The sequence below is a fragment of the Tauraco erythrolophus genome, chromosome 5, assembly GCF_009769465.1.
Source record: "Tauraco erythrolophus isolate bTauEry1 chromosome 5, bTauEry1.pri, whole genome shotgun sequence".
Classification (NCBI taxonomy): domain Eukaryota; kingdom Metazoa; phylum Chordata; class Aves; order Musophagiformes; family Musophagidae; genus Tauraco; species Tauraco erythrolophus.
Genome location: NC_141469.1, coordinates 14465783 through 14481673, shown reverse-complemented (window position 1 = coordinate 14481673; position 15891 = coordinate 14465783). Strand labels below are relative to the sequence as shown.

Sequence of the window (15891 nt, the reverse complement as noted above, 5' to 3'; positions counted from 1 at the left end):
ATCAGGCATCAATCCTCCAAGACACATGAAATTCAACTTCAGGGTTCCACATGATGAGAATTTGGACTGGCAGCCAAAGTAACATGTTTTTCGTAAAGTCGGACCAAACACAAACATAAAACCAGAACTGCTGTAAATCATATCCTTTCTCCTAAAATAGGATTCATGCTTGTGTAATGAGCCTTCAATTATTATCTTCACAAAGTCAATTTTGTTATTGGTGAGGCTTTCTATCCCCAGGGAGGAAATCCAGCCACTGAAGAAAATGGAAATTTTGCTTTGGGTTTTCATGAAAGGTTTTTGCTCATATTACATTTAGAGAAAGGAAGTTGGTTTTGTAACTCAGCAGCATGCATTTTAAGAGCTGAAGTGTTCTCATTCATATTTTGGTAGCAGGAGACTTTTTTACTGCTGTTGTCTTTAGTCCTATTTTCACTTCAGTGAAGAAGTCAGTATCAAGAGTATGTGATTACATGTACACCTGCTTTTTTCCAAATAGCTTGGTTATGCTTTTAAAACAAGCAAGCTGGATCATCACATTTTATTGTTCAATACAATTAAGGGGAAAAGGGGGGAACTGATTTATAAGTCTACATGTTCTCTATATAGGAAGGTTATAATTTCAAGCAAACCAATCAATATTCCCATCCTTATTCTTATTTTTATTTTTCCTAGTGAACATTACGTTATAGAGGTCCAGCTTCCAGCAAAAATGTTTGAGTTGCTGCCACAAGAGATTAAAGAAGGAAAGCTACTTCGCATGTATCCAGTACTCTTTAATGTTGGAATCAATGAACAGCAAACACTTGCAGAGAGGTAAGAAAAAAACGTGTTTCATTTTTTTGTCCAAGTTATGCCATGCTAGTACAGGGTATCTCTGAGGATTAAAAATAAATCTTTTGTTACTTGCTCTTGGACCATCTTACATGGACTCGGTGTGTATTTTAAAAAATATTAAAGGAAATAAGCACAAGCTATGAAGCAATGGAAAATAATGAAAAAGTCTGAGTGAAGATATGACCATATACAGGACTTTATTTCACACAGTCAAGGCCAAGTTTCCTTTGGATACAGATATAAAATGGATTTCTGTTTCACAGACGTAGAAGGTTTTTTCTATATAGTACTTTGGCCTTCACAAACGTGAGTTTGAAATTATTATTATCTTACAAGTGGGATTGAAGATGCTGTACAAGTCATGAGCTAGAAAGAGATAATTTTTCTCAGCGTTCTAGGGCTTTTTTCTAGGGTTGAGCGGTAGTTAATAGTGGGGAATGTGTTACTAATATATTTGTGGAAACATGAAGTTCTGATGTGGTGTTATTACTCCTCAGCAAAGATTACTGGAAACTAACTAATAAATACAATAGTAGTCAAAGTTTCACCAATCTATTAATTTTCTCTTCCAAGATGTCGTGGTTTTTTTTGGACTGAGGGTTGAGACAAGAACCGAAAGGGAGCACCCACCAACCATGGTCCCGGGCAAAACATGACTCAGACTTTCTTCATAAACCAAAACAATTTATTAACAGTTACTAAACAAAAGACAAAAGGGAACGAAAACCGGTTACTTGAGAGGAGAAAGAGAAAACAAGGCCAGATCTTAAAACAACAACCTGCCCACCCCCTATTTTCTTTCCTTCCTGGCTCTACCTCCCCCCCGGCGGCACAGGGGGACAGGGAATGGTGAAGTGCAGGTCAGTTCATCCATGCTGTTAACTGCTGCGCCTTTCTTAAAGGAGGAGGAGTCTTTACACCATTTTTCCCTTGCTTCGGTGGATCCCCTACTCACGAAGAAAAAGTCCCCAAACTTTTCCAGTATGAGTCCTGCCCGCAGGATTGCAATCCTCCCCATGGATCGCACCAGTTTGGGCTTTACCAGTCTCGGCCTCTTAGGGAGCTGCTGCCACTCGTGTCAGCCGTCCCACGGATTCCAGATGCCTCCACGACCTCGTCGTGCATTCCATGCCCCATTGTTAACAGTACCTGGTCGCGCATCCCCTGCTCCACGACCTCTCCCGGGCTCAGGCATCTCCTTTTCCGACGTGGGTTTCTCCACGGGCCACGAGTGGGTTTTCTGCTCCACCGAGTACACCCTGGCTGCAGGGGGGCCGCCTGCCATCTTCGCACCGATTGCAAGGGAAACCTCAGCTCCAGTACACCTCCTCCTGCTCCATCTTGGCTGACCCGGTCGTTGTGGTTGTTTTCTCTTAGATATTAATCCTCTCTGGGGGAGCTCGGCCCGGCAGGCACCCCGGGAGCGGGGCGCTTACCGAGTCCCCCATGCGGCTCCCCCGGCGCCATCTTGAGCACATGGCGCCGGCCCGGGCCCGAGCGGCTGCTCGGCCGGGAGCCGGGAGCGAGGGCAGCGCCCTCCTGCTCTCTCCTCGCTCCTGAGCAAAGAGCCCTTTCCCGACCCTTTGTCCCAACTTAAATAGGGCAATTCGCAGAGGCGCCGATTTGGCTCAACCTCCCCCGAGGGGGGATGGGACTCAGATCTGGTGGCACAGGGAGCAAATCCCCTCCCCTGCCACCAGAACACCCCCACACACATCAAACTATCACACAAGACAAGAGTATCTGTTGGTCATGTTAAATTACTGAGTTTGTGCAATGCTAAAACTGCAATGAGACAGCTGCTTTTTTTTCCCTCTGATTTTATTAACAGACCATCCAGGAGGCGTAATACTTAAATTTAGTTTGCATTCACTACAAACTCAAAAGCAAAAGCATAGCTGGGGAAACAGAGACGGGCAGTGAAAAACCATTAATCTAGACAACATGCAAGAAGTTAAGCACAACAGGAGTTTCACGTCCTGTTCTTTGTAGAGTGCAGAGTAAAAGGAGTCTTTTAAGGAAGACTTCTAAGGAATGCTATCAGGTAGCTTTGTGGATGTTCATGGTGGACTTCTGAGTTGTGAGTGGTCATGTGTGAGAAAATTAAGGCAGAAAATTGGTATGGTAGACATTGGCTGAATCATTGACATTTTGAGTAGTTGGTTAGAGAACTTGAAACATTCTTGAAAACAAAAGTGTCTTATTCTTGTGCCATAAAGAAAGGAAAAGTGATGCTATGAGAGGAGTGACATGGCCAAAGTGATAGCATACAAAACTGGCAAAATTAGTTACGACAATTGTGACTAGGACTTGTCACTTTTTTCCAAAATCAGACAAAAGGAGCATGCGGTAACTAAGAAGCAAGTTTGTGAGAGCTTACTTGGATGAGACAGGCAGGAAGGACAGACTGTATGTTACAATTGTCCCAAAGAAAGACTTGAAAAGATTTAGACATAGCCTTGGATATATGGGGACTTGTAGAGCAGTCGGTGTGAAAAGATGTCTGGCTTGCAAGTGGAGGGCGGGAAGAAAGGTAGCAGTGTTCACAGTGGTGATTTTGCATTGTGCACAAAGCAAGCCATGAATGAAAAAATAATGTATCTATAAATCTGTATCTATCAAGCAAATCAAGTTGGATTATTCCATGCAGAGACAGCTTGTCCACATGCACTTACAGGTGTAAACATTAGATTTAATTCAAAATATTGCTTAAATTCTAAAGCTGTACATTTATCTTGGAGATTGGAAACACTGCACATGCTTTTTGGTAAAAAGTTTGGGGGCTTTCTGTGGGAAAATGAATATGAGAATAGAAATAAGATTTTGTGATACATTTCTAGAAAATGTTATTTTATTAGATGCAAACATCTCTTCTTTTAATAAAGCACAGTTGAGAATGTATCTGATTTAAAAGAAATATTCTTATGTGACCGTGCAGCAATGGCTACTGAGGAAGTAGCCAAGTCTCTCCCTTTTTGGCCCATTTAAATATTTGATTCCCGTCTGCATGATGTAGCAGTACATTTAGTGTCTTCTGATTCATGTCCCCTCTTGCCTGTTGGAATTTCTCACTTAACCTGTCCCTGCCTCTCTGTACTCCTCCATTTCCTTTCCTGCCTGTCTTGTCTTCATTTCAAGGCTATTCTAAAGATGAGTTGCAAAATCTTGACCCTAACTGCCTAAGGGACGTTCCTGTGTTTATGTTCATTCTGTTTCTTTCATAGTAGAGGTACCAGGAGAGAGTTTTTGGGAGTTTTTTAGCCTATGTGAAACTTGGCTTTTGTAGAAATTGTGGTCTCAGAAAGACAGACATTTGCCCATGTAGCTATAGTCGGTTCATGGATAAGCATAACGACATCCTGATGTTGTCCAGGTTTTCTGTGAGGTGCAGGATAACGAGGATTTGGATGATGTGTTCCCAGCAGACCTGACTGCGTCAAGAAAGCCCGTAACGCGCTCCTGAGGCAGCTGCAGCACTGTAGAGCAACCACTGAGGTCTGTGTGCTGCAGCAAGCTGAAGTGCAGGCAGCTGCAGTCAGCTAGCCTGCGGGTTGCAGCTCTGTGAAGCTTCACGGCGAAATCACGGCTCAGCAGTGGAGAAACGGTTCTCTCATTAGTTTGAGACACAAGAAAGCAAGATAACTAACAGCTCAGGAGCGCAGCATAGGGCAGAGGGGGCTCAGAGGAGTCATCAGTTTGACTATTTACAGCAAATACTCTGAGACCAGGGCACAAATTAGTTCCTCAGAAGATTTTTCCACCTGACACTTGCATCGTTTCCCTTTTGTGTGGCTTCGATGTTGTCCAGCTCTGAAGGAAATTGCTATAGCTAAGCAACAGCAGCAGTAAGAGATGCAGGAGTTGGTGTTCTCTGCCTTTGCTGCCATTTGAAATTCCCACAAAGAGCCCTTGCATTTATTAAGGATTTGTGGAGGGAAAAGAATGTGCTTTGTTGAATGTTTTTCTGTAAATGGATTACTTTGTAAGTTTTTTTCAAAGAATTATCCATGAGTGGTGACCTCGTTCCCAAATAGTAGTTCCAAAGCACATGAGAGAGAAGCAACTGTATGTTTGACAAAATCTAGTATATTCAACACTAGAAAAAAAGAAATCAAAGTTATTTCTTTATATGAAGAAATCATTTTGATGGATAATATAGCTTTGTTTTGGTTTTGATGGTGGAGGCTTTTTTCATCATTTTACTGTGGTTTTTTTATAGGTTTGGAGATACCACTTTGCAGGAAAACATTAACCAGGAAAACTTAGAACTTCTAAAAGAATATTACAAGCTGTTTACAGCAAAAATGCCTCCTGATTGTGAGTACAAAATAATGTAATATCCAAGTGGCTTTGAAAATGTTTGATAAGTGAAAGACTGTAAGATAGTAACATCAGTGTGCAGCTTTTAGATTTAGACCTCAATCTCATAGCTTGTTCCATAAAGATAAACACTTTGTGCCTGTTCACAGCCTTGCTGAAGTCAGTAGCGACTGCAGGCCCAAGGCCATAGCAGAAACTACAGGGGGAGTGAAACAGAGGAATGATCAACCAAACAGCTCTTTTAAATTATTAATATAATAGGCTTTTTAATATTTCAAGTAGAGGACAGTCTGAATCCTACTATGTTTATAGAGAAATACTCTGTGGGAATTTTCATCAGTTTCAGTTATTCCCTCCATTCTTATTTTGAATATGTATTAAGGTATGGCAAACCACTGAGAAATCCGCAGATGCAAATACAAGCAATGAGCCACATCATAATGTTATTGATATTAATAGCATCATTCCATTAGAATAGGCCCTATATTCCAATTTTATTGAAATTTGGTATCATAGAAACACAGAATGGTTTGAGTTGGAAGAGACCTTTAAAGATCATCTAGTTCCAACCCTGCTGCCATGGGCAGGGACATCTTCCACTAGACCAGGTTGCTCAAAGCCTCATCCAGCCTGGCCTTGAACACTTCCAGGGATGGGGCATCCACAACTTCTTTGGGCAACCTGTTCCAGTGCTTCACCACCCTCACAGTGAAGAATTTCTTCCTTAGATCTAATCGAAATCTACCTTCTTTCAATTTAAAACCATTACCTCTTTTCCTATTGCTACACGTCCTTGTAAAAAGTCCCTCTCCAGCTTTGATGTAGGCCCCCTTTAAGTACTGGAAGGCTGCTATAAGGTAAAAGGTTTATATATCATAAACATTATTATTCTGATACTTTGATAGTTGAAAGCAAACACTGAATAGCTCATTATCGATCTAATCCTGTTAAAGTAGTCTTAATGCTTAAACTATATTCCCAAATGTTGTGGATTTTACAGCCTGATTTTAAATAGCTTGGATTTAAGCCTCTGCTCCTTCCCCTTGGTAAAGAGGGGGGTGAGTCTTTTGGATCTAAAGATCTATCATCCTACAGGACACGTGTGTAACTCCTCATGATGAATACTGCTGGTTAAAATCCCATGCAAAGCTTCTGTTCTCTTATAGGACACCTACTGTTGATTACTTTTGCAAATTATCCATTACATGTATGTACTTGTAGTTATATCTAATATGTCACTGTATATGTGTACATGTTTATCTTTTATATCAGGATGATTTTCATTTGTTAATAGTTTTGCCAGATGTCAAAACTCTTTTCCTGAACAGTGGACAGTATGCCCATCCAGCCAGCCACATCCCTAGTACTTCTAGGGTTTCTACAGAGAAACTCTTACAAGAAGATAGTAATTAGTTTAGAGGAATCCCCCAAGAAAGCATCCTGAAAAACTAACCTCATCTGGGGTTAGGTCTAAGGTAGATCTGCTACCTCATGAATGGATCTGACTATATAAAAGCAAAAATTTGCATGCAGATAGTATTGGCTGCTTTTCCTTAACAGGAACTAACCATATACTGCTTTCTACAGAAGGGTTATTAGCGAGCCACGTAGTCGTCCTGGACTTCTTCTGGATTGTGCAGGCTTTTGAGAGCTATGCTTGTCTAATTCATCATGTATTTTCTGGTTATTATTACCTTTTTCCTTCTTCTCTACCTCTAAGGCCTGAGCCTGTTCTTTGTCCAAATTTTTACACAACACAAAGCACCTTCTGGTTCCATTGCCCTTCCCAGTAGCTCCCTGCTGCTATACAGAATTGCTTTTTTGGCTTTGAGGAATGTGCCTTTTAAACCAGCTCCCTGGAAAAAAATGAAGCTTTCTGAGTTATTCAGCTGGAGGAGAACTTTTCTCCCCTGTTTCCCCCACCTCTGTGCTCAAGTTCTTAGGAAGATAAACCTCCACCCAAGCTGGCAGCAGCCCTGGCGTTGTAGCCAAGTGAGAGCTGTTCAGTATTGATGGCTCCTTGATGGTTTTGTCACACCTTTCCAGATAGTTTCCTGTAGTGCCAAATCTGTGCTACAAAATTAATGCAGGACCTGGTTCCCAAAGCTGTTAGTTACAAAACAGTGCTCATAAAGCAGGATTGGAGGACCCGCAGCTTTGTTGGCCTGTCTGTTGAATCCACCATCCTTCGGCAGCCTCACTTGCCTGCTGCTTCATTCATATATTCCGTTTCAAAGAACTCAATTTCGCACTGTCATAAAGATATTGCCACCTTTGCTATTAGTTTTTCTCTCATCTCTGTAATTCCCATTGCCAATAATATTCTAGCTTTCTCTCTATTCTGGATTATTAAAAGGCTTCAGCTGCCTGTAACTGCACATGCTGAACACTGACTTTCTGTCTTCTTTTGGATGAATATGCATTCTGTCACTCTCCTATTTCTTAATCTCTTTAATTTTCTAGTAGGAAACTCTGAAAACAATAAATAATAATGTGCTCCCTGGAAGATTCCTACCAAAAGTGCCAACCAAATGTAGTTCTGGCTCAGGCACTGAAATAGTAGTGCTGTTAGAGAATAGCTGATGATAGTTGATACCCGAAAAGTTGGTGCAATTGAAATCAAACTTTCCAAGACTCATTTTGGAACTTTAGAAAGCGGCGTTCTTTATTGTGTTGCCAGGTGCATGGGGGGATATCTCCTCCTGGCATGCACACCTGGCTTCTGGACAGAAACTTAGTTATACACGACGATCGTGCATATTCATAACACGTTTACATATTCATTGTTACTCTCTTCAACAATTGGTTAATTTTCTCTCGCTTGACATGTAAATTACTTCACAGGCTCAGTTCCCTTCCTCCTCCCCTTTCTTTCTGATCTGGGGTATGTTTAAGGTAAGTGGTCCATGAGTCGGTGGTCACCATCTCCCCCTGCTGGAATTGCCCTTTCCCCAAGTCACTGCTGTGCGTGTTCACAGTTTAGAAAAACATGAGAACAAAGTTTATGCAGTTTCTGAGATGTTCCCTTCAAGGGCAGAGAGTTCTTGACAAAGGAGTCTCCCTTTTAGTCACTTCTGACAGCATCAAGGATGGTCATCTTGTTATATTCTTTAGGTATGCGTAAATGACCTGTTGCTTGCTAAACCCTTCATGAAACTCTTACACAAAAACTTTAACTCATAGTTAGGGCATAGTAGCATAGTAAGGGCACCAAAATGTGTAATTGTTGTTTAGTAGTGCATAATTACTTGAAAAGAATGGCTTAGAATTCAATTTAAACAGCTGAAAGCATAAAATCAGAGAAAGCTATGTTCTGGGTGATATTCGGCGTTGCCGGGTTGATACCTGACACCCACAGCAACATCAGTGTTGCAAAGCGTTATCCCATGTGAGAAGAGAGATGCATGCAAGGTTTAGAAATCCTGCAAGAAGATAAAGATTTTTTTTCCATAGCATCATAATGCACGTAGCTGTACGTGCATTTTTGACATAAAGTCTATAGGTCTGTTTTGTACTTCTGGGCTTCTCCGCCTTATAATCTATGAGAATGATTTGACGGTTTAATACTGCTTTGTGATGCAAGGAATTTAAGCAATCCATCATATCCAGTCAAGATGCAGCTCATTAGGCAATATTACAAATTAGGAGAATCTTGCTTTACCTGTGGTGAAGTCATCGCTCTGAGATGATGCGTTTTCTGCTGGGAACCAAAGGGAAACTGCTTTGAAGCAATAAAATGTTTACCTAGTGATGCATTCTCATAATCTGGAAGCATCTTTTTAGAGTACTCCCTGTGTGCCGTGTGTTTTAAAGGAACAGATGCAGGGTAATTGTAATAGTCTAGCGGGTCGTGATGTATTTTTATATGCTCTGCATTGTCGAATTGCATGATCAGGAATTGTAGTATAATACACAGATGAAGCAATCCTCGTTAAGATTATTGCAAACCTAGTTCAAATGTACTTTTTCAGCCTTTTTTTTCTTTTTTGGCAGCACCATAAGAGTAAAGCAACTCAGACGTTTTTAGATTAGTTCTCTTTGAGTATATTTAAATTACTTCTTACTATGAATCATGCATAAGAGAAACTACAGAATTCATTAGAGATATAAGGTCAAAGCCTGTTGACAAGAGGGATCATTCCAACTGGGATCAGGTTAGGGGAATGGATTTTGACCTGCATTAGTAGTTGCCTTCTTTTTACTCTTTGAATATAAATTTCAGGTTTTGGGTTTGGGGCCTGGGTTAGTTTATTTTTCTTCCCACTGGGTGGAACATCCTACTTTTCTGTGTTGACAAAAAAGTATCAATTTGGTTTAGTTCTGTTTCAACTGATTCTGAGCCTTTCTTTGATAAGAAAAATAAAAAATTTGGAAATTATTAAATTTCTTTTTACTTCACTACCATAAGAGGATATCATTTCAAAAAAGAGATTTTGGTTGTTTCTACTTGTTTTCAAAACTAATGAAGGTAACGGTAACATGAGAACAAACTCCTCCTACATATACACACAAAACAGAAGAGCAAAATAAATTGCCTACTCTTGAATTCCCTCTAGAAATCTGTGATTAATAAAACTTCAGCTCAGCTGCCATACCAAGGGCAAATAGGTTAAATTTCGGATTTTAAGTAAACCTGAAATTATTTTGTATTTCAAAATTCAAGTCCTACTTAATTTCAGACTGAGAAATATCCTTTGTTAGATTTTTTGGTGGTTGTGTATTTAGTGCTGTTTAATCCTCCTGTTATATTAGGAAATAAAGCATCATTTTAAAGCAGAAATTAGGTTTTCCATTTTGAAAACAAAAGCAAAATATTTTGACTTAAAAATTGAAAAATCATCCCATCAAGGCAGGTTTTAAAACACTCGGTTATTTCTCTACTAATTTCCATTGAAAGTCTATAATAGTTGATGAACAGAACTACAGCAGAAATTTGAATGTTTTCACTGTCTGTTTATAAGATAAAAGTTGAAGACGCTTTAATTTTCCATGGTGAAGATCTTGGGGAGGACAACCCAATACTTGGAAAGAAATAAGATTTGCTTGTTCCCTGAATATTTAGCTGGTTCTTTCCATCCTGTGTTCCAAAATAAGGCTGTAAGTAAAAGACCTTTGCTTTAGTCAGCACAACCCTATCATCAACCTTATCATAGCGAGCAACCTTATCATTTTTTTTTTTTTCCAGGTCTACCACATTTTCAAGAACAAAATGATTTAAAGGGATTGCTGGAAAATCTTCATCAAAACATCCAGGCCAAAAAGAGGAAGAATGTAGAAATCATGTGGCTGGCTGCGACGGTAAGCTCTTTTGTTTCAAGCACATTCATGTGACAAACTGATTTTCACATGCCTGCTGATATAGGAAGTGCAATGGATTTTAAGGATATGATTTGAAAACTCAGTGATTAAAGTAGGTAGATATGCTGAAATGGCTCTCTGTTGTGGTTTTATAATAAAAGGAACTGAGGGTCAAGACAAGAACAGAGAGGGAACACCCACCAAAAACATGGTCCTGGGCAAAACATGACTCAGTTTTTTTTTCTTAAAACTAAACAATTTATTAACAGTTGCTTAAACAAGGACAAAAGGAAACAAAACTGGTTACTTGAGAGGATAAAGAGTAAACAAAGCCAGATCTTAAAACAACACCTCCCCATCCGCCTTTTTCCTTTCGTTCCTGGCTCTACCTCCCCCCCAGCGGCACAGGGGATGGGGGAGTACAGGTCAGTTCATCCATGGTGTTACTGCCGCTCCTTTCTTAAAGGAGGAGGAGTCCTTACACCATTTTTCCCTTGCTCCTGTGGATCCCCTACTCACGAGAAAAATCCAGAAACGTCTCTCAGGCTGAGTCCTACCCGCAGGATATAATCCTTCCCCATTAGATTACTCCAATGCAGGCTTCACCACACTCTCGGATTCTTAGGGAGCTGTTGCCACTCGCTTTGGCGTGGATCGTCCCACGGGCTCTAGATGCCTCACGACCTCGTCGTGCATCCCATGCCCCATTATTAACAGACCTCTCCTGGGCTCAGGCATCTCTTTCCCCGACGTGGGCTTCTCCATGGGCTGCGAGTGGGTCTCTGCTCTGCCAAGTCTATCTTGGCTGCAGGGGGGCCGCCTGCCAGCTCACCACTGATTGCAAGGGAAACTTCAGCTCCAGCACACCTCCTCCCACTCCATCTTGACTGACCTGGTGTCGGTGTGGCTGTTTCTCTTAGATCTTAGTCGTCTCTGGGTGAACTTGGCCTGGCGGGCACCCCGGGAGCGAGGTGCTTCCCGAGTTCCCCATGCGACCCTGCCGGCGCCATCTTGAGCACGTGGCACCAGCCCAGCCCGGGCAGCCGCCCGGCCGGGAACGAGGGCAGTGCCTTCCTCCCCTCTCCTTGTTCCTGGGCAAAAGACCTTTTCCCGTCCCTTTGTCTCAACTTAAATAGGGCAATTTGCAGAGGTGGCAATTTGCAGAGGTGCCGATTTGGCTCAACCCTCCAAGGGGGATGGGACTCAGATCTGGTGGCACAGGGAGCAAATCCCCTCTCCTGCCACCAGAACACCCCCCCACATCAAACTATCTCTCTAACACTTCCATTCCGATGGCCTCTCACTCCGCTCATGAATATGTCTCTTCTTCCTACGCTTAAATTACAGATGTTTTCTTTCTCTCTCGTTCTTAACTGGTAGAACTGGCTAGAACTCAACACGAGAGATGGTCTTGGTCACCTCATTGTCCCCTACATCCTCCAGGCCCTTTTCTGCAGAGCTTCTCCAAGCCAAGCAGTCTGTGGCCTCTGCTTGGGGTTGTTTTGTTCCAGATGCAGGGTTTTTCATTTATCTGTAAGTTGTGTAACAGGGTAAAAGAGGTTTGCTTTTTGTTCGGGCCATGGATTTTCTTTAATGGAGTTTGGGTTTAGGCAGAGGTATGCCTTCATCCCCAGTATGGGCAGAATCAGTTCCCTGAATGATTGCACAAAGCTGTAAATACATTACCTTATATGAGAGAGGCGATACAGTATTCAGCTACATTATCTAACTTTTTTTGGTTTAAAATCATATCCGTTCTTCGATAATATAAAATTTGGTTATTCAAACTATCTTCCTTTTATTGTTTAGTGTCCATATGCCTTCAGATATGATGCAGGACAAGATTACTTGCTCTGGCTTTTGTTTAATATTGCCGCACTCACGTTTTGATTTTCTGTAATTAAGGTACTTAGGTTTTATAAGTAAGTGTTTAATTGTATCAGTACAAGTTTTAGTCAATCACGTGTTATGGTTTTTTAGCCAGTGTCACGGTGTCAGCCGTTCCAAAGGCACTGATAGCAACACAAAATAAGCTAGGTAGGCAAAGGACAGCTGTTCAGACACAGAAAGAACACAAAGAAAAATGTTTATCAAACAATAGATAATGCTTACATCACTTTATTCATGTAATTCCTTTTTGTTTCCCAATTCTGCATTTTTTACATATAAACGATGGGGAAAAAACAAGAAAACAACCCTTAGATGTTTATAAACAGCTCAGGCTTTTCAGGAATGTGAAATTCAACCAGTCAATTGTCTTAGATTTAGGAAAATACCCTCGGTGTCTCTGCCCATTGACACAAGCAGACACTGGAATCTTTGATATCTACTGAAATTGAAGCAAGACCCTTGTGTTTAAAGGAACTTTCAAATGTATATGCCCTTCAAGGCAAATAAATGTTTGATACAAAATGTTAATAAAATTTTCCATGACTTTTCATTAACACCAGGAACAAGACGGTATTAACTATATCTTTGTATTAACAACACTGCTTTAATTTTTATATTGCTAATAACATTTTGCCGTGTGGTTAATAAATATTATCACATGCTATTGCAATATAAATCTGTTACGAGTAAAAATATAGGCTTTTCTTGCAGTACCAGTTTTGCAATTACTATGAAACATTGCTTTTTAAAGAACCAAAACATAAATCAGTACAGGTTAGTGTAAAATGAGCTACAAAGCATATGACAGAATTTACTTCATCTTTGAATATAGAAATTTGTCTTCCACCATCTATTTGGGATTCCCTGAAAATAATTTCACGGGTAAAAGGCATTCTTTGGACATACAACTGTTTCAGATTTTTGCTTCATTGTATTCTATTTCTCTTTACGTTACTGTACTGCAACCTTCTGAAATGAGTATTTCTTGACCCATTAATCTACATGCACACTGTTATACTGTGTTACATCTGTTTGTTGCAAATGCGTGATTCCCTGCTGTAAGGATATCACTTTGTTATTGCAGTAGATGTATGAGATTCCACATGGACATGCATATGTATCTGCACCTGCATGTAATTCCTGTTGTAACGGGACTGTGGGAATACATCTGCATTTTAAAAGTCAACTCTTGCAAATTGGTATCACAAACATTCCTTATTCTAAATATAATGCGACAGAGGTTTAGATGTTATGTATTTTTATTTCCTAAGCTGCACCCTTCATCTTCTGTCTTGTATCAGGAGAAATAATCAAAGTATTGATTTATCTTTTTTTAGTCTCCATGGGTTTATATGCTTCTTTTTATGCTTTTATCATCCCCTCTTTAATCACAATCCTAATAATTTAAATCTGTTTTCGTAAGGGAGACTTTCTAAAGCTCTGATAAATGTTAAGTCTATTTCTCCTCCTCCTGTATCTTCAATGTATTTGGGGAAGAAGTGAGCAAAATTGGGGATAAAATTCAGGTTGGACACTAATTGTAAGCTGTGTGTTCTGATATGTTATTACCATATATTTGGTATTGTCCCTTATTAGATTTCTAGAGCATCAGATCATCGTGTTTGCCCATTTTAATTATTTACTTTGTTTAACTGCTGCTCCTTGGTGAACTGAGTCATTCAGCCTATCACGTTAACTTACTTTTCTTCTTAAATCAGAATCTAAGGATTTTTTAATTTGTTTATTCAAGTCAACATATTGTTTTCTATTTAATCCACTGATGATCGCGACATTTGTACTGAACTTCAGCGCAAAATAAGCCTGTAGTTATGGTCATTCGTTGTTTGTGCCTAGAATGCTTTTCAGTTCAAAACTCTCTCGCTAGCCAGCCCTTTGTAGGTAGGCTGCCAGCCCAGATTTGGGATTTAGTCTCCCCTCCCTGCATCAGAGGCCATCGCTCATCCAGAATAATTACCTGTTTTTTTTCTTATGACTTAGTCACTTTGAATAGTCACAATGACTCATGGACTTCAAGAGAGACCAGTGTAAAGAGAATTAATCTCTTCAATTTAGCAGTTAACTTCTTTCAGAGTGTTATCAGCCCTGCTTGAAACTTTCTGTAAAAAGATTGTCTTATAGTACTTCATTTAAATCCCAATGCAGCTTTCCAGATTTTTGAACAGATTTAAGTTTTAAAATTTTGAGTTATAGGAGGGAAGAAACACTCATATCCTGTACTTCCTTGGGTTCAAAGTTAGAGTCAATTAATTAATTCCCTGGATTCAGCTTTGGAGATCTCCCTTACCATGATAAGGCAAAGACCTTAATGACTGTAAGGATTGTCTGGGCCACTGATTTTAATAGAATTTCTGAGAATGTAATTAACGGATTAAAAAAGTACTCATTTGCTGAAGTGAGATTATGAGGATCGTATTCTAGTTTCATCCTGCAAGATCTGACTTGATAGCTAAGCTGAGAAGTTCCTTAAGATGAGGCCTAATTGCTGTAATTTATTGCCTTGTCCTGTTCTCATAGCTATTTCCTTTTTTGATACTGTTATAGCTATGATTGTCCAGGGATAGGAGCAAGCAAAGCTGGGCAGAGGATATTACCTTTTCTTAGGACAAAGTACATCAAGGGAAAGGTAGACCCATACTTGGGCACACCAGCTTTCCTTCAAATTTTTATTTCCCTGGTAAAATATTGTTTGACCCCAAAGTATAAACTAATGGGCTGGTACAATGACAAATTCATTCTTAAGGTGAGAAATGATCTTAAAAAATATGTCATGATTCTCTTATCCTTAATAATTTTTGTCAAAATATACGGTGAAAGTAGACACTCGACAGTCATTTCTCTTAAGCTTTAATTGTTCTGGGTCACACATTGAACAGTTTACCTGTTGAAAATAAAGACTGGGTTTAAATTCAGTACATTGGTAGATATGTCTGAATCCATACTCTCATGAGGAGTTAGTCCTCTAGGTTCGTGAATGGGTTAAACAAGACTTCTCAAAGTTTTTCATCATTTTTTCAACAAGCATTAGGTGTCCAGACAATTAAGCTTTTATTGAATAGGATGATTTTCACAAAGCGAGGAGAAAATGAACTTTTATAGTCTAGGCTAACACAAATGCTTTTTATTTCAAGTTCAAGAAATTGGATGCAATGGTTTTGTAAGCTGTAGTATGCGTAGACATTTCAGTGACTTGATTAAACTGCTCGAGACTAAGAATAGATGATGGTTTTGGTTCTTGTTGGGTCCACCGTCAGGTGGTGTTGGTGGTGTTGGGTCTTGCTTCACTTGAGGCAAGAGTGGGCAGGGAAGAGACTTGATTGTGACTGCAGTACAAGGCTGTGTGCAGCTCTCTCTCAAAATCAATAGGGGCTTCTCTTTCCTCAGCAAGCAGGTTATTTGTAGGCTTGTCCTGCTAATGAAAATCCTGAAGATCTGCTTTTAAAACATGTCATTTGGACAAATTGGAAATGGGCTATAGATCAGAAGCTATAATCTTTTTGGCGCTATTTTTGTAGCATCTTAATGCTC

At 40.1% G+C, this 15891-nt stretch overlaps 1 protein-coding gene across 9 annotated transcripts in view; it reads left to right on the top strand.

The window, feature by feature from the left end:
- Window positions 1-15891, top strand: part of INPP4B (inositol polyphosphate-4-phosphatase type II B) — a 282937-nt gene that overhangs the window by 236738 nt on the left and 30308 nt on the right. For 8 of the 9 annotated variants that reach the window (XM_086612544.1, XM_086612542.1, XM_086612548.1 and 5 more), the window contains 3 exons: window positions 676-816; window positions 5057-5154; window positions 10343-10455. In XM_086612544.1, the coding sequence (XP_086468670.1) occupies window positions 676-816; window positions 5057-5154; window positions 10343-10455 (352 nt within the window). The remainder of the gene's footprint in view (window positions 1-675; window positions 817-5056; window positions 5155-10342; window positions 10456-15891) is intronic. The other variant, XM_086612550.1, reaches the window with a different exon arrangement.